Source organism: Theropithecus gelada, chromosome 7b (genome assembly GCF_003255815.1).
Source record: "Theropithecus gelada isolate Dixy chromosome 7b, Tgel_1.0, whole genome shotgun sequence".
Lineage (NCBI taxonomy): Eukaryota > Metazoa > Chordata > Mammalia > Primates > Cercopithecidae > Theropithecus > Theropithecus gelada.
In genome coordinates, this window is record NC_037675.1 from 37,688,823 (window position 1) to 37,713,696 (window position 24,874).

A 24,874-nucleotide genomic window follows, 5' to 3' on the forward strand; every position below is an offset into this window, starting at 1 on the left:
TGAAAAGACATGATCGGGTTTCCCTTGGAGCATGGTGGAGAATGGTGGGGAGCTTTGGAGTCAATGGAGAGTTGAGGGTGCAGAGGGATCTGAAAGGGGGTACCAAAAATGTCGGGCTTTGAAGTTCTGTGGATTTTCAAAGGCGGTTCCCAGTCTTGTCAAAAACTGCAGTGGGAGCGCGATCTAATCTGGTTCCTATAGGTGGCGCTGTGACAAGGTGCGGTGGCCGGGAGAGGCGGCTGGGGTACTAGAAGACTGCGGGAAATTTTCTGTGACTCCGACGCTAACCCTCTGCTCCCAGCCTCCGCTTCCTGTTTTTGAGGGATTAGCTAGGACTATGCAACACCAGTCTCTGCTTTCGGAGTCGGCACGGGGCTGGTGGGTGGCGGGGTGAACTCGGGGAAGGCGACAGGCTGGAAACACAGCGCCTAGACTTTGCAGCGCACCAACCCCCTATCGCCCGGTACGCTGCTCAGGTGCGAGGACTCGCCAGACTGCACAGGACTGGGGGCGACTCGCAAGGGCGTCATGCCACCTAGAGGAAACGCGCAGTGAGTGAGCCCTGGGTCACTGAAAATGGGAGAACTCTGGTGTCCGTCAAGATGACTCCGGCCTGAGGGTTGATTCAGACTCCTCGGAAGCCAGAAGTTAGAGTGGGTTGGTCCCTCCATCAGCAGTTCGGGCCCAGCCGAAGCTTGGGGCCTAGAGGGCAGAGGCCCGGCTCTGATCAGAGAACAGCGGGCTGGGCCTCACAGCCTGCAGGCAACCTGGACCTTGCAATAAAGCTGCATTCAACATAACTCAGACCACAGTGGGAGCCCCCGAAGGGTTTCATGTGAGTCCTGAAACCAGGGTTTAGAGGCTTGGCCTGGTTCTCGTTTATCTTTTCCAGACAGCATTTAGGCCAATAGGGTCTTTGGAAGGAGGCAGCCCCAAAGCCCTCACGCCTGAGGGCAGGGTCTCAAACCAGCAATCTTGCTTTTTCCCACACGCAGCTGCACCTCTCCTGAGCGCTGCAGCTCACGGCTGTATAGTGACCATGTACTGCGTCCTCCTCACCAAGCTGCGCAACTTCTGCTAATGCTGCCACCCTGGCAAGACGAAATCCCCCTCCCTCTGGCTAGATCAGCTCAGCCTCCCCTCAGGGACCCTCCCTGCCCCTAGGCCGCTCCCCCCTTCCTCTGTTGGGATCCGATCCTTGTTCGCTCTTGCAATCCCGCAGCCCAGAGTTTTGCCCCCTGCATAAAAATATGTTCTCTTTCATTTGCGGATTTAATAAACAAACATAATCATATCACATGGAGCTCCACACTGTCCTTCTGAAAGCAATTCCACTGTTGAAAACTGAAAAATGGGTGTAATTTGCATTCAGAAAGTAATGTTAGGGTCACGGCAATTTCCCGGGCCGTTATTTATTTTTACTTTAAAGTCTTTAGGAAAGATTTGCTTATATGCTCGGAAAGCTTCCAAATGCGAGAATACCAGCAATCCCGCTCGCCGTCAACGCGTGGGGTAAGGGGGGTGGGGAACAATTACTGAGTGACGCTAATATGGGGAAACTGAAAAGAAATGTCGATTGTTTTTACTGTAATAGAAGGAGTGAGCAAACAGAAAAACCAACCCCGGGTGATCGGAAACAGGCAGGCGGAGAATTAAAAGCGGATTTCAGACAGCAACAGGCCCCTCCCCTGCCCTCGCAAGGAGAAAGCGGGCGACGAGCTCTCTCAGCCGGTGGGGCCGATCCCACCGCCCGCAGGGCTCAGGTCCCGTCGCTGTCGGACCCTCAGAACGCCGGGACGCATTTCCGAGCTCGGGCCCGACCCAACCCGCTGCCATTCTAGCTACCTCGTGGAGTCACGGAGAGACTCTTGAACCGTAAGGCTCCTTGATGAGACGGTGGAGAGACCGCGGGGCTATTCTCCAAGCATCTTCCGGTCGCGCTCTGCTCCTCTCCGTGCGCTTGCGGCTTCTCCTTGGGCTGGTGCGTTCACAGTCCCTCCAAGTCCAGGCCGCAGGTCAGTGTGTGGGCGCCTCCTGTCCTCCTCTCCCACTCCGGATCTGCCTGGGGCAGAGGACCCCTGAAGGCTGTCTCCCTCCCCAATCCCCGAGACTGCTCCTTTTAGCGGCCGCCCCCTCCCGCAGCGAAGATCCTGCAGGGCCGGCGGTCCTGGGCGGACCCTCCCTCTCCCCGGGCGCGGGGCGAGCTTCTGGCTGTCACTTGCCGCTGCAGTTTCTGGGAAACTCAGTTGGCCACTTACCCTGCAAGACGGGGACATAGCAGCGGGCCAGAGTTCTGGAGAAGCTGGGCCTGTTTTTCTCTCTGCACCGCGCGCAATACCCCAACTCATCCTGAAAGGTCTTGCCTTTACTGCGTTTTCTCCCAGACGGCTAGAAGTCAATGCACTGTGAAAATCCCAGTCCCGGACCTTGGACTCTGTCTTGCAATCCCTGAAACTCCTCCGAGTGGACAAGAGGCGGGCACCATCGCCTGGACCTCCCTTGGGGGATCGTGTCCCCAGCAGGGGGCAAGTTGGAGGAATCAGCTCCTTAATATTTTCTGCTAGCTCTGCCTGTCATAACTGCAACTCGGAATAGAACAACCTCTCTCCCGCGCATACGCACCCCCCACTCTCGCCCTGTCCTCCCATCCGCAGTCATCACTGACCTGTAGACCCGCAGGAGCAGGTTTCCTGGAGTCGGTCCAGGTTGGGGATACAGGGAGGAGTCCCCGTGTTCCGCACAACCTGCAGTGCTTGGGTCTGGGTACAGTCTGCCCGGCTAGATTCCTGTTGCTTCTCCGAGTCTCTCTGCCGGCCGCTCTAGTGCCGGGAAGGGGGCGCCGCAGGTGACTGCCCGCGGCACTGGGACGGCTGACAGATTTATGGAGACTTCACAGCATCTGACTGGGGTCCGCGAGGGCAGGGCGGAGTCCGGTCGATCCGGTGGTGCTGGGGTCTAAAGCTTCCCCAGCCACACGCCTGGGCCAAGCTGCACCCAGAGTCCCCGGCCCATGCTCCCCTCGGGCGGGTGTACACTAGGATCCGGCCAGCGCCGAGTGTACTGGTTCCTCTCACTCGGTGCAGCCCCCCTTCTTCACACTCTCGGGTCCGGCTGGCTTCCAGTCTCCCACTGAATAAATATTTACCCAGAGAGCGGGTCGCCCCTCGGAGGAGGCCTCGACGCGACTAGGAAAAGGCTTTTTGGCTTCTCCGCGGCCTGAGCCAGCTGCAGGCCTTCTGGTTGTGTTTTGGTTTTGGTCTTAAATTTCTCCTTTTAGTCGAAATTTTTCCCATCTCTTTGTGATCTTCTGGGTCCAGAGTGAGCAGTAACCAAGGGGCACTGACTCCAGCTGACCCTTGTTCTTTGTCTAAGTCCTACATCCTTACGTTCATCGGGACTGACCAGACCTTAGAGTTCTCTCTCTTCCTTCTCCCATCCCTCTTTCTCTCCCTCAGATCCGTCGTCTCTGGGTCGGTCTCAGCGGGTAGCTGACTACCTCGCCCCAGCACTCGGCCCGCGCCCCGGGAAGGCTTCAGCCTCACCCTCTTCTGCTGGGATCCCGCTGACACTGTCTGCAGCTTCGGCTTCTTTTGGTCCCAGATCGGGGGCTTCGGCTTGCCGCGGATACTTAGTGGCCCAAAGCACCTAAAATTGACTCTTCCTGCGCTCTTGAGAATGCCAAGAGCACCCAGTATCTGCAACCGCCGGCATGAGTGGGGCCTTAGGGGAGCCGCCGGCGCCAAGGACAGGCCCTCTGCCCAGTGAGTTACTACCCCTGGCGCGCCCAGGGGATCCGCAGCAGCTAAGGCCACATGGTCACAGCCAAGTCCAGCAGGTGGAAAGGGAGAGATGGCATTGAACCTATGTGAGAACTGGGGAGATGTGTGACAGCTGAAGGAGTTGGTAGGAACAAGAGGGAGCTGTATGTTACCTCCATATAACCAGAGCTCTAAACCATGTCAGTTTCTGAACCAGTCTAGGCTGGTGCTGTAGAACTGCTAAAGCTCTTGCAAAGTCTCCAGAACCCCGCGGGACATTAGGTCTTGCCTGTTGGCATGCGAACATCCTTGTACCAGCCTAGCAGCCCTGCAGACTGCAAATTCTCCCTGGGTGCACGGAAGTAGAGCAGATTCGGCGCAGAGGTCGAAACTCACTGCGTGTCTGAGGTGGGAGGAGGATTCCCGCTTGATCAAGTTGCCGGGCAAGTTCAGTCCCTCCCGCAAGCCTAAGGCAAAGTCGTAAGCTCCCCTCCGATGCGGCAAAGCCTCAACTGATTTATCTACCAGCCTTAAGAAGGAGCTGCTGCTTCTAAAATCTTTAGATTTCCGAAGGCTTTCCTTGTGTAAAAATGCCAGGCGGTGCCACATGGTGTCATCCAACAGGTATTGGGGGTCAGACCAGGGTGAAATTGCTATGAAGTCAAACTTCAAGATTTTAAACATTTGAAACCAACCAACAAAAAAGGGACAAGTTCAAATATGTCTAGTTGTGGGATTTTTCCCAAGATTCCGATTCTAACGAATGGTGTTTTAGTTCATCTTTATCTTTCACATCCTCCATTCTGTTAGGTAACTTTGAATTTACAGTGCATCCTAACCATAGAAGTGCGAATCTGGAGATCTGTTCCTTTGCAGAAGCACGGCTGATCATAGTTTTTTTCCCGGGTTCTTGTAACTTACTGGCCTGAGATCTGGGACCAGTCAGCTTCCCTGGGTGTAGACCGGAGCCACACACATCCCTAGGGACTGCTGGGGAAGCAGCCTGAATCCTGTGTGCACAAGGAGCCTTCTGGATTGTCAAGTAGCAGTAGCAGAGTTCACGACCCCAAGAAGTACAAACTTCCAAATTCAGGAAAATATTTCTCTTCTTGTTTATTATTTTGATTCACATTCTCCACAACCCTAAATGCAAATATTAATAACTTTGGCTGCAAAAAGGCATACGGTACACTTTAGGTTAGACTTAGAGTGAACAAAAGTGAAAATTCAGAAGTAGGGAGAACTGCAGGGCCTCTGGGAGCTTGACGGAAGACGAGGGAATTACATCCATGTGCAGCGTTGGTGTCCACTGTCTTGGGACTAAGTCTCTTTTACATTTAAACAAAACTCTTTCGAGGGGGCTCACTGGTTTGGAGAACCCACGCAAACGCTGGCACCGAGAGCCAGGGGCCCAGGACAGTGGCTGAATGTGGAGGAGCCTTGGGCTCCATAGTGAGTGCCCCACGCACTGGCAATCGGTCGACTTGGGGCGGTGCGTTCGCGTTAGCCGCCTGTGGTTCAGTTCCCTGCACACGGCGTGGCCCCTGCCTCGAGCCTGTGTGGCTAGTGGTTAGCCGGGCCACCTGTACTGGGGGGCCACCGCAGGAAGTTGGCGGTAGGAGGAACCTCCCTGACCTTAACAGTGGCCCCCACCTGTTGCTTGGGCTCCCCGCAACGTCCCGGTTTCTCTGGCCGGCCTACCTTCTCACACCTGCGCTCTCGCCACCTGGCATGGACTGAAGTGAGGTAGAATCGGCAGGTGACACAGATCATCTCCTGACAGTCCCCAGAGGCCCGCATGACAGATTTTGCTAAGACAACTCCCTCACCCCTGTGCACGGTGGCGCCGCCTCCCACCTATAGTCTTAACTTCAATTCTGAGGCGTCCATCGTTCCCTAGAGGAGGTCTCCTAGGGCCCCTTCTCCCTTCGAGTCATTCATATTCAGACCAAACGCTTTCATTTGTTTATTCAGCATTTTACCAGCCTGATTTTGCTGTCTTTTTGTGCCTCTTCTGGGAAGATGTCAAACACCCATTTTCATTGTATTTAGTCACCCAGGTGGGGAGCCAGCCTGAAAGAGACAGCGGAAGGAGTTTCCTGGACTGCGCTGTAGCTCACCGACCCGCACCAATCACCACGCAGCTTGCCCTCGGACCCGCCCCTTTTAGGGCGTGTCCCCAGTGAGTGATAGACTGAGCCGCCCGGCCCCGCTCAGCCCAGCCCACGTTGCTGCTTAGATTGAAATGCAGAACTCAAGTCTCTTTCATCGGGGCACAGACTTCCTTTTACTTCTTCCTTTTGCACTCTCGCCTCCTCCTCCTGGGAAGAATCGGAGGCGCCGGCGGTCCGCCCGGGTAGCAACAGGCCGGGCCACTGAGGCGGTGCGGAAAGTTTCTGTCTGGGAGTGCGGAACTGGGGCCGGGTTGGTGTACTGCTCGGAGCAATGGGTGAGTGGCGGCGGGGGACTCTGTCAGAGCCGGGAAGGGAGGGAGGGAGCGAACGGGCGAGGGAGGGAGGGAGGGAGGGAGTGCGAGGGCGCGCGCCACTAAGCGCTCACATTCTCTATTGACTTTGCTCGTGTTCCTACAAGTTGTAGGAACACGCTAAGGGTCAGCGGCGCACAGCAGTTCAACGTGAACGCTGGCTACTGGGTGGCTGTTGATGCCATTTTCTGATTTTAAGAGAAGGGAGCTGTGGCATCAGCGCCCCGCAGCCCCAGTAGCAAACCAAGTTTTGTTTCACACGCGCGCACACACGCAAACAAAACAGGAAAACAAAACAAAACAAAACAAACAACAACAACAACACACCCTCTAGCTTCCCCTAGACTTTGTTTAACTGCCCGGGTCTCCAGAAGGAACGCTGGGGATGGGATGGGTGGAGAGAGGGAGCGGCTCAAGGACTTTAGTAAGGAGCAGGCGAGAAGGAGCGCGTTCAGGCGTCAAGACCGATTTCCCCTCCTGCTTCGGGAGACTTTGAACGCTCGGAGAGGCCCTGCGTCTCACCACTTTACTTGGTTGTAGGGGCCTCTGGCACGGCAGGAATGAGAGAGGGGGTCCGATTGGACCGTGACCGTTTCGGGCCGTTCGGCTATGTTCCGGAACCGTATGGTTTGGGGACAGTCCCAGTTGTTAGTACGGGACGGGCGCGTTCGCCCAGTCCCCGGACGCGCAGGGAGGCCCAGTGGCAGGCGGCTGTCCCAAGCAGCGGGTGCGCGTCCCTGCGCGCTGTGTGTTCGTTTTGCAGAGCCAGCCTTCGGGGAGGTGAACCAGCTGGGAGGAGTGTTCGTGAACGGGAGGCCGCTGCCCAACGCCATCCGGCTTCGCATCGTGGAACTGGCCCAACTGGGCATCCGACCGTGTGACATCAGCCGGCAGCTACGGGTCTCGCACGGCTGCGTCAGCAAGATCCTGGCGCGATACAACGAGACGGGCTCGATCTTGCCAGGAGCCATCGGGGGCAGCAAGCCCCGGGTCACTACCCCCACCGTGGTGAAACACATCCGGACCTACAAGCAGAGGGACCCCGGCATCTTCGCCTGGGAGATCCGGGACCGCCTGCTGGCGGACGGCGTGTGCGACAAGTACAACGTGCCCTCCGTGAGCTCCATCAGCCGTATTCTGCGCAACAAGATCGGCAACTTGGCCCAGCAGGGTCATTACGACTCATACAAGCAGCACCAGCCGACGCCGCAGCCAGCGCTGCCCTACAACCACATCTACTCATACCCCAACCCTATCACGGCGGCGGCCGCCAAGGTGCCCACGCCACCCGGGGTGCCTGCCATCCCCGGTTCGGTGGCCATGCCGCGCACCTGGCCCTCCTCGCACTCCGTCACAGACATCCTGGGCATCCGCTCCATCACCGACCAAGGTAGGGGCTCAGAGGCTGGTCATGTGAATGTGCAGCGTCTGCTTCCGCACTCCAGCGGAGGTACCAGTTTCTGCGGCCTCCGGGACCCTGTCTTTCCCACCACCTAAAGCTTTTTCCTTTGGAAAAGTAAGGAGTCTTCCTAGGGGGTGTCCTGATCTCATTAACTTGAAACTCATGCCCCTGGTTTCCTTGCCACACACAGTCTCCTGCCTCAACTCAAACTATCAGACCCATAACATCCCCCCATCCCCAACACATGGTTCGCATTTTCCACCCTCCCCCGCCTCTCGCGCCGAGGCAGCCTCAGCCCGGCTTGCTCACTTGGAGAGCACGGCTGGGGCTGGACTTGGGGCGCAGCCCGGGAGGCCCGAGCCTGCTTGGGGCTGCCGGCTGCAGACGCCGCTGCGGGCAGAGCAGCTTGCTTGGGGATCACTACGGCCGGGAGCAGTCCAGCACGCGGTGGAAACTGAAGTATTCTTCTCCGATTCTGGATTGTGGTAATCAGGCCAAATTTGCTCAGGCAGGAAGTTCAAATGTCACCTAATTGGTTTCGTTCTTATGCTTCACTTCATTTTCCTCGGAAATAGAGGTCCCGAAGTTACTACTAGTAACTTGCATGTAACTCATTCCCAGATGAAGTCATATTCACATTGTCTCTCTCTCTCTCTCTCTCTCTCTCTCTCTCTCTCTCTCTCTCTCTCATCATTCACTTTCTAACTTAACAGATTTCACTGTATATATCTTAGGAAGGGAAGTGGCCTCAGCAACTGCAGTGATGGAGATAAAATGCAGGCAATTCCATGCTGTCCTTTTACGGTTCTTTTCAGTTTTCCCTGAGCCTGCCACTTTCCTTTGGGGTCCCCGGGTCCCCGAGAATGCAAGTGGATATCTATCTAGTTCCTGCATGCTTTCAGCAGTGCCACCCCACTGTTCCTTTCCTTTCTCACCCCTGACCTTGCCTAGTCCTAAGCGTCCTTTCTGCGTTGTCAGGAGGATTCCCCGAGCCCTCCTGCCCAGTCCGGCTTCCGCAGGAGACCTGAGTTTGTTTTCTTTTACTGAGTTTTTTTTTTTTGTTTTTTTTTTTGTTTTTTTTTTTTAAGGCGTTAACTTTTTTCTTGGTAGGGAGAAAAGAAAGTCTAAATGACCTAGATGCAGAATTTAAATAATGCGTAGATAGTCCACTTTCTTAATTTCTCAGCCTGAAGTTTTAAAAGTGTGGAGGAAAAATTAAATAGGAAAGGGGGAAATAGTTTCTTTAATTACTTCCTGCTTTTCTTGGTTGCCACCACATTGGCACAATTATCTTTTTAAGTAACTAAAGCAGGGCTCTGATTTCTCATCTTCTTGTTTTCTGACTGCAAGTTTACAAGACCCCAGTTTTGTCTTATTTGGAGCTACTTGGAGCCGTAGTTGGAGAGAGTTTGCCCTTGATTTATAGGATAAACTGACCTCACTGACATTTAAAGGAAGCCCCTGTTCATGGGAAAGTGTGAGATCAGCAGAAATGGGGGCTCACAGGGGGATCTCAATTTCTTAAGATAACTTCAGGCTTGTGCCCACCGACTGCCTTTTGTCTGTGAAGGCAAAGACAGACAGGCAGTTCTGGACCAAAACAGTTTCCTGGTGCAAATGGGACTCAATCTAATTCTTGGGGGTGGTAGAGGAGGAAACATAGTGGAAAAAAAAAAAAAAAGACTGACAGCGTTGAAAATAAAACTTTTCTTGCCTAGGGATATTACCATCAGAGCAAACGTCAGTTGGGAAAGCATTGGCCAATGGAAAGGAGCAACTTTTCCTTTTAGATATTGTTGTGATTTTGGATGCCAGCTTTAAACAACCCAGCTTGTGACAAATTTGTGATTATAAAAATGATCATTTCTGCAAAAATGATCACTCTCTTAAGCACTGTGTTAGATGGACGTGTTTAAAATCAAGTTACAATGGCTTTGCCAAACTTCGCTCCTCCATCCATAGGACCCAAAGACAAACATACATTGTTTGTAGCCTTCACATATCTCTTTGAAACTACACCTGGACACCGAAAAATGCCAATAATTCAATATGCACAACCCTAGGTATTATAGTAATTGCTTTACACCATACGATTTTCTTTGCATCTCCACCAAGAACAGAAAGAATAACTGATGGCATTACACCTTAACACTTAATTTTACTTTCATTTTCTTAACCTATTTCATTTTCTCTTTCTTGTATATACATATTTGAAACTTTTTTCAGGAAAACCTTGCCACTAACACCCATGGCATGTATAGTGGCAATTGCAAGATTTATTTTTTAAGTCGTATGCACATATCACATGTGTAATGTGTAGAGGTAGAGTATCAAGGGGAGCCCTATGCACGCACAAAGCAGAAATCTGTGCACGTATATTTTGCACCGTATCGTGGGAATAATTTAGTTATTTGTTTGCAAAGGACTTTGCAGGTCTTTTTGTTCTCTATTGACATAAGTACCAGATCCCCACAGCGCAGTGAGCACCAGTGCAGGCACCCTTAGGTCAGACGCCCCTCTCTTTCTTTTCAGCCAGCCCCACTCCCAAATCGTTGTCAACCCCCAGTCGGCCTTGGGTTAAGAATGAGGAGGTGGAAAACGGCGCGTGCAGCCTTAAGGGTTCCTTCCCCTATTTAGGTTTCTTCCACTCCTTTGCCCTGGGAGAGCGGAGGGGCGGAGGGAAATAAAATACTGATTGAAAAAGAAAAAAATATTTTCCCTCAGGCGTGGGTCAGAGAATTTGGAAAGGCCTACTCTCAGGCAAGTAAAACTTCACCAGGCCTGGGTTGGAAGCACAGGAGGTCGCGGCTGGGCCTAGCGCCCTCGGGAGGCCAAGGGCAGGGGGCCGACCCAAGGTCTTAGCCCTACAGCTCTCCGTCGCGGGTTTGGGTCCCATCTCAAGAATGGGGCGCGCGGGCTGGGCCTCCGGCCTGACACCTTCTCTCCTCTTCAGCAGTGAGCGACAGCTCCCCCTACCACAGCCCCAAGGTGGAGGAGTGGAGCAGCCTGGGCCGCAACAACTTCCCCGCCACCGCCCCGCACACGGTGAACGGGTTGGAAAAGGGAGTCCTGGAGCAGGAAGCCAAGTACGGTCAGGTGAGGAGGCGAGGGTCAGGTCAGGTGGGTCGCTTGGCGGCAGGGATTTAGGCGATGAAGACTAGGGTTCCTTTCTGAGCTTCCCGCAAGAGAAGCCCAGGCTGGCGCCCCTTTGCTGCTACCAGCCAGATCCTTCGTGGACTGGGGCTAAGCAGAGGCCCGGGCCTTGGAAGGCGGAGCTGGGGCCTCGACCCCCGCCAGGGGTCGGGAGAGCTCGCCAGGGCGCTGGGGGTCTGGGGCGGTGGCTCCCCGGGGCGCGGCTCTGGGAAGCGCCTCCAGGCCTCTCGGCCTCTGGGGGCTTGGGGAGGCGGCTCCCGAAGCCCTTTCAGCGGCTCTCATTCAGGGTAGAGTTAACCAAAGAAGGCGCTTCCGAAGGGCCAGGCGGAGCAGCCCTGGGGCCTCAGACCCGCACCTTCACGCCGGCGAAACGCGCGCACCGGGTCTCGGCCTCGCGGTGCAGCAGCAGCTGCGGGGTCCTCAGGCTCGGACTTTCCCTCCCGTGGCTCTCGGACAAATCCGCTTGGCCAGTCCTGTGAAGAGGGGCACTCAGATAAACGTAACAGAGCTACCATTTTCTCGACTAAAGGTCACATTGTAATCTCCCAAGGAAGTTAGTGAGAAAACCTCAAATTATACGGACTGGCTGCGGACCGTTTAATTTTTCTTTCCCTCTGTCCCTCCTTCATGTCTCCAAAGGAAAATTTAAAACACTCGTGTTTCCCCCCCGCCCGAGAAAAGCTAAGCAACCACCTCAACAAAAGCCCCAGATTTAAGTCTAAATTCATCACCGTCCTGGAGTCAAGAGTTCAAAACTCTCAAAAACCGAACCTTAAGGCAATGTAAGGTTTCCCCAGCAGACCTCAGTAGGCTTGCAAATTTCTTAATCCCGAACTCAATTCCAAAGCCTCAAGCTATTCAGTTTTCGTTTTATTATTTTGAAGACTTAAAATTTTTAATGTTTTCTTATCTGTCAAAATCAGCTTTTAACATTAAGTGGAACTTGTTCCTCTTATTCACTTGGAAAAAAATCCTGGTCATTATTTTCTGTAACAAATCCCATTTCCACTTCCTCTTCCCTCTCTTATTTTGTTGAAATAGAATCAGAATACACATTGGTGGCTCTCCAATAACAAATAACACAGAAAATAGAAGCAAGGAAAGAGAGCCCTTTTCCTTAGTCTGTTTCTACTGTAAAGAGTGTCAATGAGAAATGATAAGGAAGTTTGTCATTTTCTTTTGCTAAAGCACCCACCCTTAATTCGTCATTTGCAAAGAAAAGGCAGAATAGTACAATGGTTAGGAGCTCCAATCTCTGGCTGTACGACTCCTTAGGAAAATATTTAATTTTTTAGAGTCTCTATTTCTTCATCTTTAAAACAGGGAAATGATACTCCCAACCCAGAGGTGTTATGAGTATTCAATGAGATAATGCAACCATATGGCACATAGTAAGCATTTATTAAGTATTACTTGTGGTTCTAAGTGGCAGTTAAAGAGAGACGTGTAAAAGCAAGTAATATTTATCAGAGTATACTTTGTTCTGAGAGACCATAGTCAAAACTTCAAGGGATCTTGTTACAAACATAGAAAGAGTGTATACAAAGCGCCTACCAGAGAAGCAAGCATTTAATAGGCGCTTAGTGCTTTTTATTAGGTCATCATTTATTGGACTAACGTTGTGAAGTATAGAGTTGAAAAAGTTTCTAATTCCCACATGTCATTGATGAACCCAGTTTATATATCAAGCAGTCATAATCCAAAAAAACCTTTATAGTTATTATTTATTTATTTATTTTGAGACGGAGTCGAGCTCTGTTCCCAGGCTGGAGTGCAGTGGCTCGATCTCGGCTCACTGCAACCTCTGCCTCCCGGGTTCAAGCGATTCTCCTGCCTCAGCCTCCGGAGTAGGTGGGATTACAGACACACGCTGCCACACCCACCTAATTTTTGTATTTTTAGTAGAGATGGGGTTTCACCATGTTGGCCTGGCTGGTCTTGATCTCCTGACCTTGTGATCCACCCCCAAAGTGCTGGGATTATAGGCGTGAGCCACCGCACCGGCCAGTTATTTTTATTTTCACTTCCTTGAATTATAGATCTAGCATTGAAACTTGTTTGGAAATGCTTAATTTATAACACACTTCAAAACTAAACTGACAAATTATTTAAAATAAAAAATTTGAAGTTTCAAGTAATTGATATGCTGATTATTAAAAATAGATTACCTTTTATATACTAAATTTTAAACCACTAAATTATCACATTTATAAAATAATATAATTTAAAGAAATAAGTAGCCAAATAAATATTGCTCTAAATACTTAATAAACTATTTTTTCCAGAATAAAAAATATCAAACTTACTTTTGCAAAGTTCTCAATTGCAATATGCTAATCTTCTGCATTGCAATGTATTTAATAGTTAGATAATTCAAATGATGTAAAATTTCAAAACCTGAAAAGTTTTTAAGAATAATATAAATCAGTGGCTACTCTATGATAATTATCAAAATAGTGCTTAATGCTGAAGATGTGCTAAGTAGGCACATAAACTTCAGCCATGTCATTTTTTTGAGCAGTTTTGAACTTTAGACATTGATTTCGTGTAAGGTTAAATTACACAGTAATACTTGTTTATAAACATACAAAGGTAAAGTGTTGCCCATATATGTGCATTTCTCTTACCAATGTTCAAAGGGCAGATTTATTTTTAAAAGTTATTTTTCAAAATGGAATCAGCATATTTCAACCAAAATGTAAACTCAGGTAACACATATTTTTCCCTCTGTTTATATTATGGACAAAAACTTGAATGTCTTTGGCCAAAAAAAAAATCTTTAAAAATTTTCCAACTTTCAGAGCATTTGTGATTGTTATTAAATAGTGCAATATTATGTGATACTAGTTTAATTTTATTATATAAAGAAGGAAATTGAGAATTCAGAATCATAGTGCTTAAAGCATATTTTTCCTGAGGACACCTGTAGAATTACCAAGGGGCTAAACTACACAACTGAGTATAGATACTATTGATTACCATAACCTAGAGTTTCTATTTTCAGCTTAAACTGTAGAGACAGATGTCCTGATTCCTACTAATTAAAACTGTATGCACATTTCAGCTATGCATATAGATATCTTTTGTCTTTGAAAATTCAGTTTAGAATATTCCAACTTGTCTTACATATTAATATTACATTGTAATTAACATTTTGCAGTGCCATTCAGAAGTCCTTATTGTCTCTGAGGATAGAATATTTATTTTGGCTTTTTTAAACCCACAGTTAATATGGGGGCTAGAAGTACTTAATCCCATTTGCTTCTGAATGGCAACAATGTTCTCTGGTTCCTTATGGCTGGTTCTTTTCTGTTGAAAGCATAAAACTCCAATAAAATACAATTGGAATGGTCAAAAAACCTCATAAAGAGAATTATAGGGGCTGGAATACATTTGTCCTTTTAGGAAGTCTTTAGTGAATTAATGCTTCAATTTTATTCAAGCTATATATAAATAATTGTATAGTTCTTGAAAATTTTTCTACAAATGGGCATACTTTCTCAGGAAAAATACATTGAATATCTGATACTCTCAAGTAATTGGAGACACAGATTTATAAGCTTTGGGTATCTTCATTTTGGGGTTGCAGATGTTAACTTGGTAAGTTTAATATAACACTAGCTACAAACTGGGATGTCAGAAATAGAGAATAGTCTATAAATAATTGAACTTTTTAAAAGTTCAGAATTAAGTTCAAATAGTTGAATTTACAGATATAATCTGAAATTCTTACGAAGCATTTACTTGTACATGCATCTGAAATGAAGATAGTCTTCTAGAATCCTAAATGTGATTTTCTAGTATATTATTTTAAAAACTGGCTGTCCTAGCGGATGTACTGTTCTCAGAAAGATATAAATGATATTGCACTAAATTTTTCTTCATATTAAAGTTAATTTTTATAAACAATTTATAATTTATAAACAATGAAATCTTAGGCAAATGCCAGCAGAATGTCTTTGAAATTCATAATGTTATCTGTTATGAAAAACATTATTTGACCTGGTTATATTTTAACCAGTAGTATTTCAAAATAAAATTAATGATTATATATCAGTAAAATGTGTTGTATAAAATAGCAGGGAAAGGTAATTGAAAATTGTTCAAGGCTATGTCAATTTTAATAATATTTTGGAAAATTATAAAATTTAGAAAAGCTTTTAAATAGCAGCTTTCCATTTCTTAAAAACATTTAGATCTACAATATGATAAGTAAGCGTAATTAAGATCTTGTTGGATGAATGTTGAAACCATATTTATAACCATCATTTCATTTTGTCAGATATGGTTTACTAGGTCATTGGATAATGAATTAAAAAGGGAAGAATGACAGTCAGAAAAATGAGTTCACCAAAAAAGAGAAAATCTTGTTTATTTTCAGATCCAAAACTTTTTCTTGCTTATGATATTGAGGTTGAAATTCTAGGTGAAGCATATCTCTATTTGTGGCTAAATCTACTTTATTATAAAGCCAAGGTAAATTCATTTTATCATAAGAGGAGGACCGGGTTGAACTGATAAGTGAAAGCAGATTATGGGTAGAGGACCTGGCACTGTTATTTGCATTTATCTTCACGATAAAAAATGTTGAATAGACAATTCCCAGAATTTGAATAATGGTCTATAACCTCTAATTGCCAGACATTTGCCATAGCAGTTTTATGGTGGTCACAAGTGTTTTGATACTAATGTATTTTCATTTTCTTGGAGGAGGGAGGGTAAATGGAATAACCATAAATCAAATAATAATGGCTAGGTTAGAACTTCTGTTTACTTTTTTAAACAGCTTTATTCATTTTGCTTGCTTAAAGTGTAATGCTTGTCCTGTGATAAACGGTGCCTACCTTTTTGCTTTATTTTTTAAGCAAGACTGTCACATCTTTTGCTTTCCACAAACCTGTACTAACTTAAGTGTACATATGGTTGTGGAATGCTTATGATGTATACTACTTTGTGGGGATACAAGATGATTAAGGCAAGTCCCTGTCCTCAAACAGTTACAATCTAGCCCTCTGTCAATACAGTTCTTCGACATATTCACTAAAGTTTCTTTTAAAAAACTGGTAAATCTGTATTTTGAACATTCAGAACAAATGAAATTAAAACATGTACTTTCATTCTTCTTGTAATAACCTTAACTAGAACTACATTGCATCTTATATATTTTTTTCTAGACTCTTTCCTTTAATGTCAGTGTGATGAAGTTGGTCTTTTCCTAAAAGTATTAAAACAAAGCAAGTAACTTACTTTTTCTAGGGTATGCAATTTAGTCTATTTTGCTTTGTATTAGTAAATCTCCTTCTCAAATTTAGGTAGAAGATAGTTTGCTATAGAGAGCACCCTTGCACAGTTCTTTCAGGGGAAAGAATTCTCATGCCTTTCATGGAAGATCCACATGAGAAAGGAGTTGACGGATTGAAGTCTTATTTATGGAATCTTTAGGTAAAGTCATTTTCAAAAATGAGATTTCCATTACATGCCCATTGCTGGGGTTTCATTTGGAAAATTTGTTTACTCTTCCCTGGGGATTCCATATGTTGGTTGATTTATAAATCATATTTACAATCCAATTAAATAGAGTAATTTAGCATGTTTGCTCCCACTATATTTATAGTGTACATTTGGTAGTCTCTACTCGGCCTAACTAGCTTTTCAGATTAATTACATGCCCTTCACTGAAAACATTAAACCGATTTGGGATGTTTAAGTCATGTACTCTTTTACTGGAAAGAATAAACAAACATCAATGCTACCTGTAGTTGTTTTCCTTTGCGGTGGAAAATTTTACTCTTTCAGTGATTGCTTCATAAATAACAATTACTTGACCCAGTAGAGATTTATATCTTTTACTAATTTTATGTGTCAAAATTAATAGTGAGAAAATTGATGTGTTTATTGAGTCACTAAAATGAATAAATAATGAAGGTGGCAGGAGGCAGGTAAAATTTAAAGCACATTTACTTGCTCTTTTTTTTTTCTAAATTTACAAATCTGAACTTCAAAAGTAAAAAGTAAAATTAAGACAAAAGTCTCCAGACCCCCAAGCTAGGTCATAATTTAACCTGAGGGAAAACTAAGGGCTATTTTTATACTGTTTAAGTTTAAAGATTTCTATTTTTTTTTAAAGCAAACACTGTAGCCTCTCCTTGCCTTTTTTTTTAAAAATTTTTTATTTATTTTTATTCTTTTGGAGATGAAGTCTTGTTCTTTTTGCCCAGGCTGGAGTGCAATGACACGATCTCATCTCACTGCAACTTCCGACTCCCAGGTTCAAGCGATTCTCCTGCCTCAGATTCCCAAGTTGCTGGGATTACAGGCACCTGCCACCACGCCCGGCTAATTTTTGTGTTTTTAGTAAAGACGGGGTTTCACTATGTTGGCCAGGCTGGTCTTGAACTCCCGACCTCAGGCAATCCACCCGCCTCAGCCTCCAAAAGTGCTGGGATTACAGGCGTGAGCCACCGTACTGGGCCACCTTTTCCTATGAGATGAAATCAACCCTCTCCGAGCTTCTCTTCCTACCTTGTCTTTCTGCAGTACAAAGGGGATTGCATTACTAAAATGATACTAAATAAATATTGTGGATTTAAGAGAACTTTGAAATATTTAATAATAAGAATAATGACATAAAGCAAGTTTGTGAATTAAGTGTGAGAAATTGGACAAATATGGAAAAATTTGCTCAATTTTTACCACTTGATAAATGAATGTAATCATGGAATAAATAAGGCACTAAAAGGTAATACAGGCCTAAATCCAATATCCTGCCTCCCCCTAAATTCCAGGAGCATTATCTAAGATAAAAGTTCAATGCAGCATGTCTCTGAGGGCCACCTTTCAGGGGGAACACCTCTGGGCAAAAAGAAGTGGGTCCATGTAAGGGAACCACAGACATTGCAACAAAACAACTCAAGAGTCCAAGTACATGGGGCACGTCAATGAGCAATAATTCCAAGAGCAAAGGTGTAAGAAAAGGGAAGATGACTAAGCAAGGATCTCAGAGAGAACTGTAATTTTGAATGACAGATAAAATACAAAGAAAAAAGAATAAGTAGGAAAAATTTAGCTGTGATGAAAAATAGAACTCACCAACAGTTATGTTCTGCTAACTAGAGCATTGTTTCTGTCATGTATAATATTAAATTGTTTAACCTTATGTCACTGTATGATGTTGGCCAAAGATTTTTATTATTTTAGAATTAATTTTTAATGTTAGCATTCTTTTTTCATTATTCTTAGTTCACACTGGCATCAGTAGTATAAAATATTAGTTAATGCTGGAAATGAAAATATTAGTTAACACCATATACAGATGTGAACACCTTTCCATAACTGAATTGGATTTCTTTCTTTCCAAACTCATTTATCATAGATTATTGGGACAATTCTAAATAAAAATGATAAAAAGTATAATCTCTATGCAAAACTAAATTTTTTTCCCCTGTAATTTGATAGTTCTCTATCTTGATACCCATCTCACAAGAGCCTTAAAGTGTGTCTCCTTTGAGATATAATCAGCAATTCTCAAAAAGTGGAAGAAACTATTTTTTTTTTTTAGAAGCTAAGAAAGAGGTGAGGATCTAACAATGAGAATCATGTTCTAGGAGAGAAAAGAATTTGTTACCGGATGTTATCTCAAAAGATGCTCTAGTTTTAAATTAAAGTGCATCTATCTTTTAAGTGTCCAGGAAAAACAGTATGATATGCTACAGAGGACCCTGCATTGGACAGGGGTGATAAATTCTTTTAACACATGGTCACTGACTTGCCAATTGGTTAAGGGTACATGGCTAAACCTCTTAATCTATATCCTTGTATAAAAAGAGGATGATTTCATTTGTATTCAACAGTTATGTGCAGTAGTTTCTTGATTAAAAAAATGCAGCATCATCATTCTCTGGGACGTTTCTAATACACTTTAATTTCAGTTGAACATTGTCTTGTGTTTGTGACATGCTATCTTGTAATTATGATAAACTCAATCATTTGTAATGAACTATATAATTCATTAGTCCTCATTATTCAGTAAAATATGTTGGATATTTCTTGGTGCCTGGGACATAGGACAAACTTAAGAAACTTTAGCTTCCTTTTTCATTCCCTATTTTCAAAGAACCAACATCGAAAAACACAACCTGAGGTGTTTGTTCTTACAGAACATAGACACAAGGCTAACCCCTCTAATATTTTTCTTATTTTGTCAGAAATGCATGAGTAATGTTAAGTCATACCTATGTATATATTCTATTCCATGTACATATTCATCTACTCTGCACTGAGAAAACAGTTTCTGAGACCCCACCACTGCATTCTCATAGATGTAGAAGTGAAAACAATAGCCCAAATAAATTAAATTAGAAAGTAATTCATATGTTGCAATTGAACGAGAAGACGTATTTAGCTAACATACACCCGATTAATTTAATTTTAAGGATTAAATGAATTTTCCTAATAAAATTATAGTATTTACATTATATTTTCACTAGGAAATATGTTGAAATGGTAATTCATTCATGTCACTATCAGGACAGAGGATCTACTCTTTATTTCTAAATAGTATAAAAATTGAGGGGAAAAAATTAGACTACTTGAAGAAGGATGCCCAGTGTTCATGCCAGAATCAGGCTTAAAAATCAGGGTGTTTTTAGTGTTGTTAATAGTAACGATACCAACAATAATTCATTGGCTGCCAAGAGAGCACTGGTTTCTAGGCAGGCTCGCCTGCCAGGAGTGCTGCATTGTGTTTGCAAACAAAGATTTTAACTTCTAAATTCACTTCAAGAGATTTATCCACGTGGCTTTTAAAAACTCACATCACAGGGCCCAAAAACTTTGCAAGCAAAATTTCCAATTTCAAAACCAGGTATATGCAGTTCTTTTATATGAGGAAAGACAGTTTCCTTTCTGATAAAACAGTCCTGGAAAAGATACCTGCAATATTCATTTAAAAATCCTTACAAGACAAAGTGCCTGATTTTTGTATGTCCTTTGTCCAACGGGAATTTTCAATATGATCTCTTAAAATATGGTATATATTTTCTTTAACGAAGGTCGTGTTTGTTGTGAGTTTCTAACATGACGGCCTGCAGTCTGTGCCCTTCTTTACTGAAAATAAAAGCTATACCAACCAGGCCTGTCACAAGTGCCTCAACAAAAGAGCCAAACAAAACCCAAGTCCCAGGAAGGTTGACAAAGGCAATGAGGACAGCCGAACAGATTCTAAGAGTATTTAATCGCCATTGATTCTTTCTTCACCCTGCACCTCCTTCCTGTACCTCCAAATAGCACAAGCAAATACTATGAATTTTCTGGTTGCAGCTTTCTCTAAATGTTTGTGGAAAGAATAATATCTTGCCATTATGTTTGTTTAAGTGGCAAGACTGTGAATGTCTTTAGAATATAATAAAGCTCAAATTTTTTTTTTAAACAGTCGGAGAGTGGAGTTAGAGCATTGTTGGCTTACTCAGACTTAAATTCTGCTCCTAAGAACCTGTGAAATGTTCACTCCTATCACGTGATTATTTTTCACTTCTTTTCTACTCCTCTCAGGCACCAAATGGTCTCCCAGCTGTGGGCAGTTTTGTGTCAGCATCCAGCATGGCTCCTTACCCTACCCCGGCCCAAGTGTCGCCTTACATGACCTACAGCGCTGCTCCTTCTGGTTATGTTGCTGGACATGGGTGGCAACATGCTGGCAGCACCCCATTGTCTCCCCACAACTGTGACATTCCCGCATCGCTGGCGTTCAAGGGAATGCAGGCAGCCAGAGAAGGTAGTCATTCTGTCACGGCTTCCGCACTCTGATGGGAAATTCCGTCTCCAGCAGCTTCACCCGGGTCTCCCCGTATCAGCACCTCCTCCCCCAATTCGCAGGTCTCACATTCCACCCCTCCTGCCCTCCAACTCTCCTGCCTTGAAAGCTGGCTGTACGGACTCACATCCTTTGTGCTGATGATACTTACATATTTCTTGCCGTAACTTTTCTCTTGCAGAAAAACTGACATGACTTTAGGATTTAAAAACAAGAGCAACAATAAGCATTGAATGAGACATTGTGTTGCCCACATACTGTCTTAATATAGCAAAGAAACCTACACCCCTCAAAGGGTTTAAGGAACTTTACAAACTAGTCTTTGGTAAAACCACATGTGTATATTTATTCTAAATCAACCTAAACTTTTGAAATGTGCAATTGTTGAGATTTTGCAAAATCAATAAAGGAAAGTACCTATAGAAAAAAAATTATGCTACACCCTCTAATCAAATATGGTAACCAAGTAAGCTTTAATTCATCATTAGGAAACAAATCAATAATTGACTTGTTTGAGTGATCCTTTGTTTATCTTTAAGACATGACCTATTTTGTTGAAAAATATATGTAGAACCCAAGCAATATCTGAATCTAGCTCTCCCTGGTGTTTTGACTTGGTTCCAAATACAATAATGTTTATATTTTCTATTAGTTTGTAAATATGGACTCTGGATGGTGCATTTGTGTCTTCATTCCATAAGATATTCCCCTCCCCCCAGCCCCACCCCCTTCTCTATTTTTTTCTTTCTTTTTTGCAAAGGTGACTTTCTGGCAACGTCTTTGTCTCTGTTTGGTGGTGGGCTGCTCGGGCTCCTGGACCTGGACTTGCCCCCAAATTTTGTGTATGCAGTGAAGGCTTCAACATCTCATGAAGGACACTTTCTTTCTACAGCAGAGGACACGAAAAACAAATAAAACAAGCCAGTCTCTCATTTTGTACCTAATCAAACAACACACACGCCAAGCATATAAAGACAAAAGGGTGGAAGATATCTGAACAAGAAGGCTCTAAAGGAAGTCACTTAGAAACTTAAGTTTAATGTGAAATGCTTTGCAAAGATGCTTAAAATGAACTTTGTGTTAAGAAAACCACTGTGAAACTAAATTGTACTGTTATTGTTGGCTTACCTGTGTGTTCAGCAATCTCAGCCCAAAATTATGTTGTAATTTAAAGAAAATGGAAAATTCTGCTCTAATGAATGTAACAATGGCTTGCTGCGAAGTTTACATTGTTGTACAGAAGCATGTATCACATGTAGGTAAACTGGTGGTGGTACTAGAAATACAATGTTATTTAATTTTAACAAATTCCCTTTATTCATTTCTGAAATTACAGAACACAGTTTAACTCATAAACCTTTCTAGACCAATTTATTTTTCACTTTAATGTTAATAACAGCTGTGGAGTATATGTGTGTGTGAGCATGTGAGTAGTATGTGTTGTATTTTAAAACGATTGATTTTCTGGGGCAAAATTCTACAGTTTGTAATCCCTTCTGTTTAGAAAGTTCTTCCTGGTTGGCAAAATAGGCTTAAAAGTATGTTTTTAGGACATTGGTACAATTCAGCTGTTGGAAAATTAATATATTGAGGGTTTTTTGGTACTAATTCTGTGCAATAACTAAAAGAGCACCTCACTGGATATGGATGTTGAAGATGGATTCCCTAGGTGATTTTAATTTCTTCCCATCTGTGCTGTGCACAGTCTACATGGCAATGCAGTTCCACCACATCAGTTTCATGGCTTCATTTAAAACTCAGATGGCTAGATTAGTTAGGTTTTCAAATCACTAGGATGTAAACAGTAAGCAGATTAACATAACAAGTTATGTTAGAGTGACTGCTTTTTTCAAACAGCAGATATCTTATAGAGAGCTTTGAACTGCATTTATTTCTAAAGCAACCGAAATTCAGTGCTACAAATAGAGGATTATAACTTCAGGAGAAGAAAAAGCAGGAGCAGATGAACTCTCAGGGCCATAGTCTTCCTTTGATCTTGTAAAACTCCCATTGACATCTGGAGTTCCCAGTCTGGTGAGAAAATAGACTATAAACTGAATGGAACAAAGATCCAATCCAATAATTTGGTGGAGACTTTAAAACCATACCATGCAGGGACTTTCCTGTCATCTGAAAAACTGATGTAAGGTACAGAACTATTCTTTATCAAACGTTTTTAGGTGGCTGTTAGGGGGCTTTAAAAATTATTAATTGCTTGTGTGGAAATGCAAATAATGTTATTTTCTTTATCTAAATTAAGAAATCTCTTGTTATTGTGCTATTTATAATTTTTTCTGGTTCTTGTATTTTAAAAAATCTAATATTAATGGTATCGAAGTTTCCTTTTCTCCCTCTAGGTCTTAACAGTGAATTCACATGGAGTAATTTTTAAAAGACAACTGATACAATTTGCTATTCAAAGAAAATTATGATTTAAAGCCACTTTTTAAAATACAAGAAGAAAAATAGAATGGATTAAAGGGTTAACTTTTAAAGATTATTATTATTGGTTAATGTTGACATATTTCCTCTATCTCATAGATGATAAAAGTGTTGCTTTTAAACTGGCAAATGCACTCTTCAGAAATCCTTTTCTATCTCATCCACATGGAGAGGTTAAAGGTTCAATTTCATGGCCTCTATGCAGGCAGTGCTCTCATAGAATGCAAGAGTATTACCTGCAAGGATAGAATGCAGTTGTGCAACAGAGACACATTCTTATTTCTCTTTTTTAACAATTTTGTTTTGTTTTTAATGACCCTTTTATTGACTATTGGACTGAAATATAAATTTTAAAAAACACGTTGGAAAGGATGTACAACAGAAGGCTATGTATGTATATACAGTATGTCAAAAGCCTTTTATTTTTATACTTCAAATGCTCTAAATTAATAAAAAGTAATAATTACCATGTTATCTTTTACTTTTTATTTTCAAAATGCTTTAGTAGTAGAAATAGCCCACGGTAGTAACTTAGGACAGGTGTCATGTGGACTTTCAGGTATTCTTGTTGACTTTACTGAATCAGCATCATTTCTGGATGCAGATATAAAATCAAGTTTGGTTACATCAAGACCAAGAAGATATTTTTGGTGGTACATGTTAGTATAGTAATCCTTAGAAATGCTAAGTGTATTTCTCTTTTGGAACATTTCTCCTTCATCATACATATTTTAATACTGCAGACAGCCGACTTCCCATCTGAAGTTGTCGTTTAAAACTAATAACCTGAAAATGCAGTTCTCTTCTATACATTCTTCCTAAAAATGGCGCAGGTAGGCATGTTGAACAAAGGTATTTGGATGTAAATACCGATGGCTGACAAATGGGTCCAAAGGTGCTTCCAATTTGTGATTTAACGTGAAAATATCTCATCAACAAAACTTGTCTTCAAAGAGAACTATGAGAAGCAAAGTAAATTTTATTGCATGTTTCCTACTTGTTAGAAGAGATTTGGGATATCGTGATTTAAAAATACATGCTTAAACAACAGTGTTTTAACATTCTGTTCTAAACAATGTTTTAAAATACCTGTTTATTATCTTACAGCAATGTGAGATATAAAGTAGATGTAGGAAAATAGAGCTGATATGTGCATAGATACTACAGAAAACCAACAGATTTACATTTTAACATAGTATTCATAAAATTAAACATTCTAAAAAGGTCATTTTAGTGCACTTTAAAGCATTTTTCTTGTGCTCTTTAAATATTATTTATGGAATAATTTAATTCATTATAAAAACTGTTTAAATTTTGGCTTAACTTTTTTTAACCCAGTCTTTGAATGATTTGAGTTATTTTCAATAGTTTAAGCATTTCTAGATCTCTTAGAAAAAAATACTGATCAATACAATGAATTTTCATTGTGAAGCAGTGAAGAGGAACATAGGAGACAAAGTTTATATTTCTTTTACAAAATATATTATTTCTATGCTATTTTCCTATATTCACTTTAAATACCTCATTGTTCCATATTATTTTTTCTTCTCACAGTTTTATTTATACAGCCAAAACTATCATCTCAAGTTGTCTATAGATATTTTTAAAGTATTAAAATAGATTTTGTTCTTGAACAGTTTTCTCTTTCATAATTATACACCTGGCTGGTCGATAGTCTCTCTTCTTCATGGTGCTGCATAGCAAATATCCATTATCTCAAGGGGGAAAAACACTTCCTAGGCAATCACCAGTTCTCCTGAAGCCATGAATAGGTGTATTCATAAACCAGCAGCATCACTGCACCACCTAGAAAAGAAAAGAGC

The 24,874-nt window shown here is 43.3% G+C and overlaps 2 protein-coding genes across 5 annotated transcripts in view; one reads left to right on the plus strand and one right to left on the minus strand.

Annotated features, from left to right (window-relative positions):
* Positions 1 to 1,681: 1,681 nt before the first annotated feature.
* On the plus strand, positions 1,682 to 21,965 carry PAX9 (paired box 9). 3 transcript variants are annotated; one of them, XM_025391979.1, is made up of 5 exons: positions 1,682 to 2,015; positions 5,811 to 6,207; positions 7,007 to 7,633; positions 10,602 to 10,741; positions 20,348 to 21,965. In XM_025391979.1, the coding sequence occupies exons 2-5, from the start codon at positions 6,204 to 6,206 to the stop codon at positions 20,600 to 20,602; spliced, it is 1,026 nt and encodes a 341-aa protein (XP_025247764.1). In that variant the 5' UTR covers positions 1,682 to 2,015; positions 5,811 to 6,203; the 3' UTR covers positions 20,603 to 21,965. The 3 variants fall into 3 exon arrangements, with proteins under 3 accessions (XP_025247764.1, XP_025247763.1, XP_025247765.1); XM_025391978.1 differs by lacking the exons at positions 1,682 to 2,015; positions 5,811 to 6,207 and having other exon boundaries at positions 6,691 to 7,633; positions 20,348 to 21,026; XM_025391980.1 differs by lacking the exons at positions 1,682 to 2,015; positions 5,811 to 6,207 and having other exon boundaries at positions 6,691 to 7,633; positions 10,602 to 10,731; positions 20,348 to 20,692.
* Positions 21,966 to 22,081: 116 nt separating this feature from the next.
* The window catches only part of SLC25A21 (solute carrier family 25 member 21), a 507,705-nt gene continuing 504,912 nt past the window's right edge, over positions 22,082 to 24,874 (minus strand). Inside the window, exons 10-11 of one of the 2 annotated variants that reach the window (XM_025391998.1) lie at positions 24,800 to 24,857; positions 22,082 to 22,640 (exon numbers count right to left, since the gene is read on the minus strand). In XM_025391998.1, the coding sequence (XP_025247783.1) occupies position 22,640; positions 24,800 to 24,857 (59 nt within the window). In that variant the 3' untranslated portion in view covers positions 22,082 to 22,639. Of the gene's footprint in view, positions 22,641 to 24,017; positions 24,858 to 24,874 lie in introns of those variants that run through there. The other variant, XM_025391997.1, reaches the window with a different exon arrangement.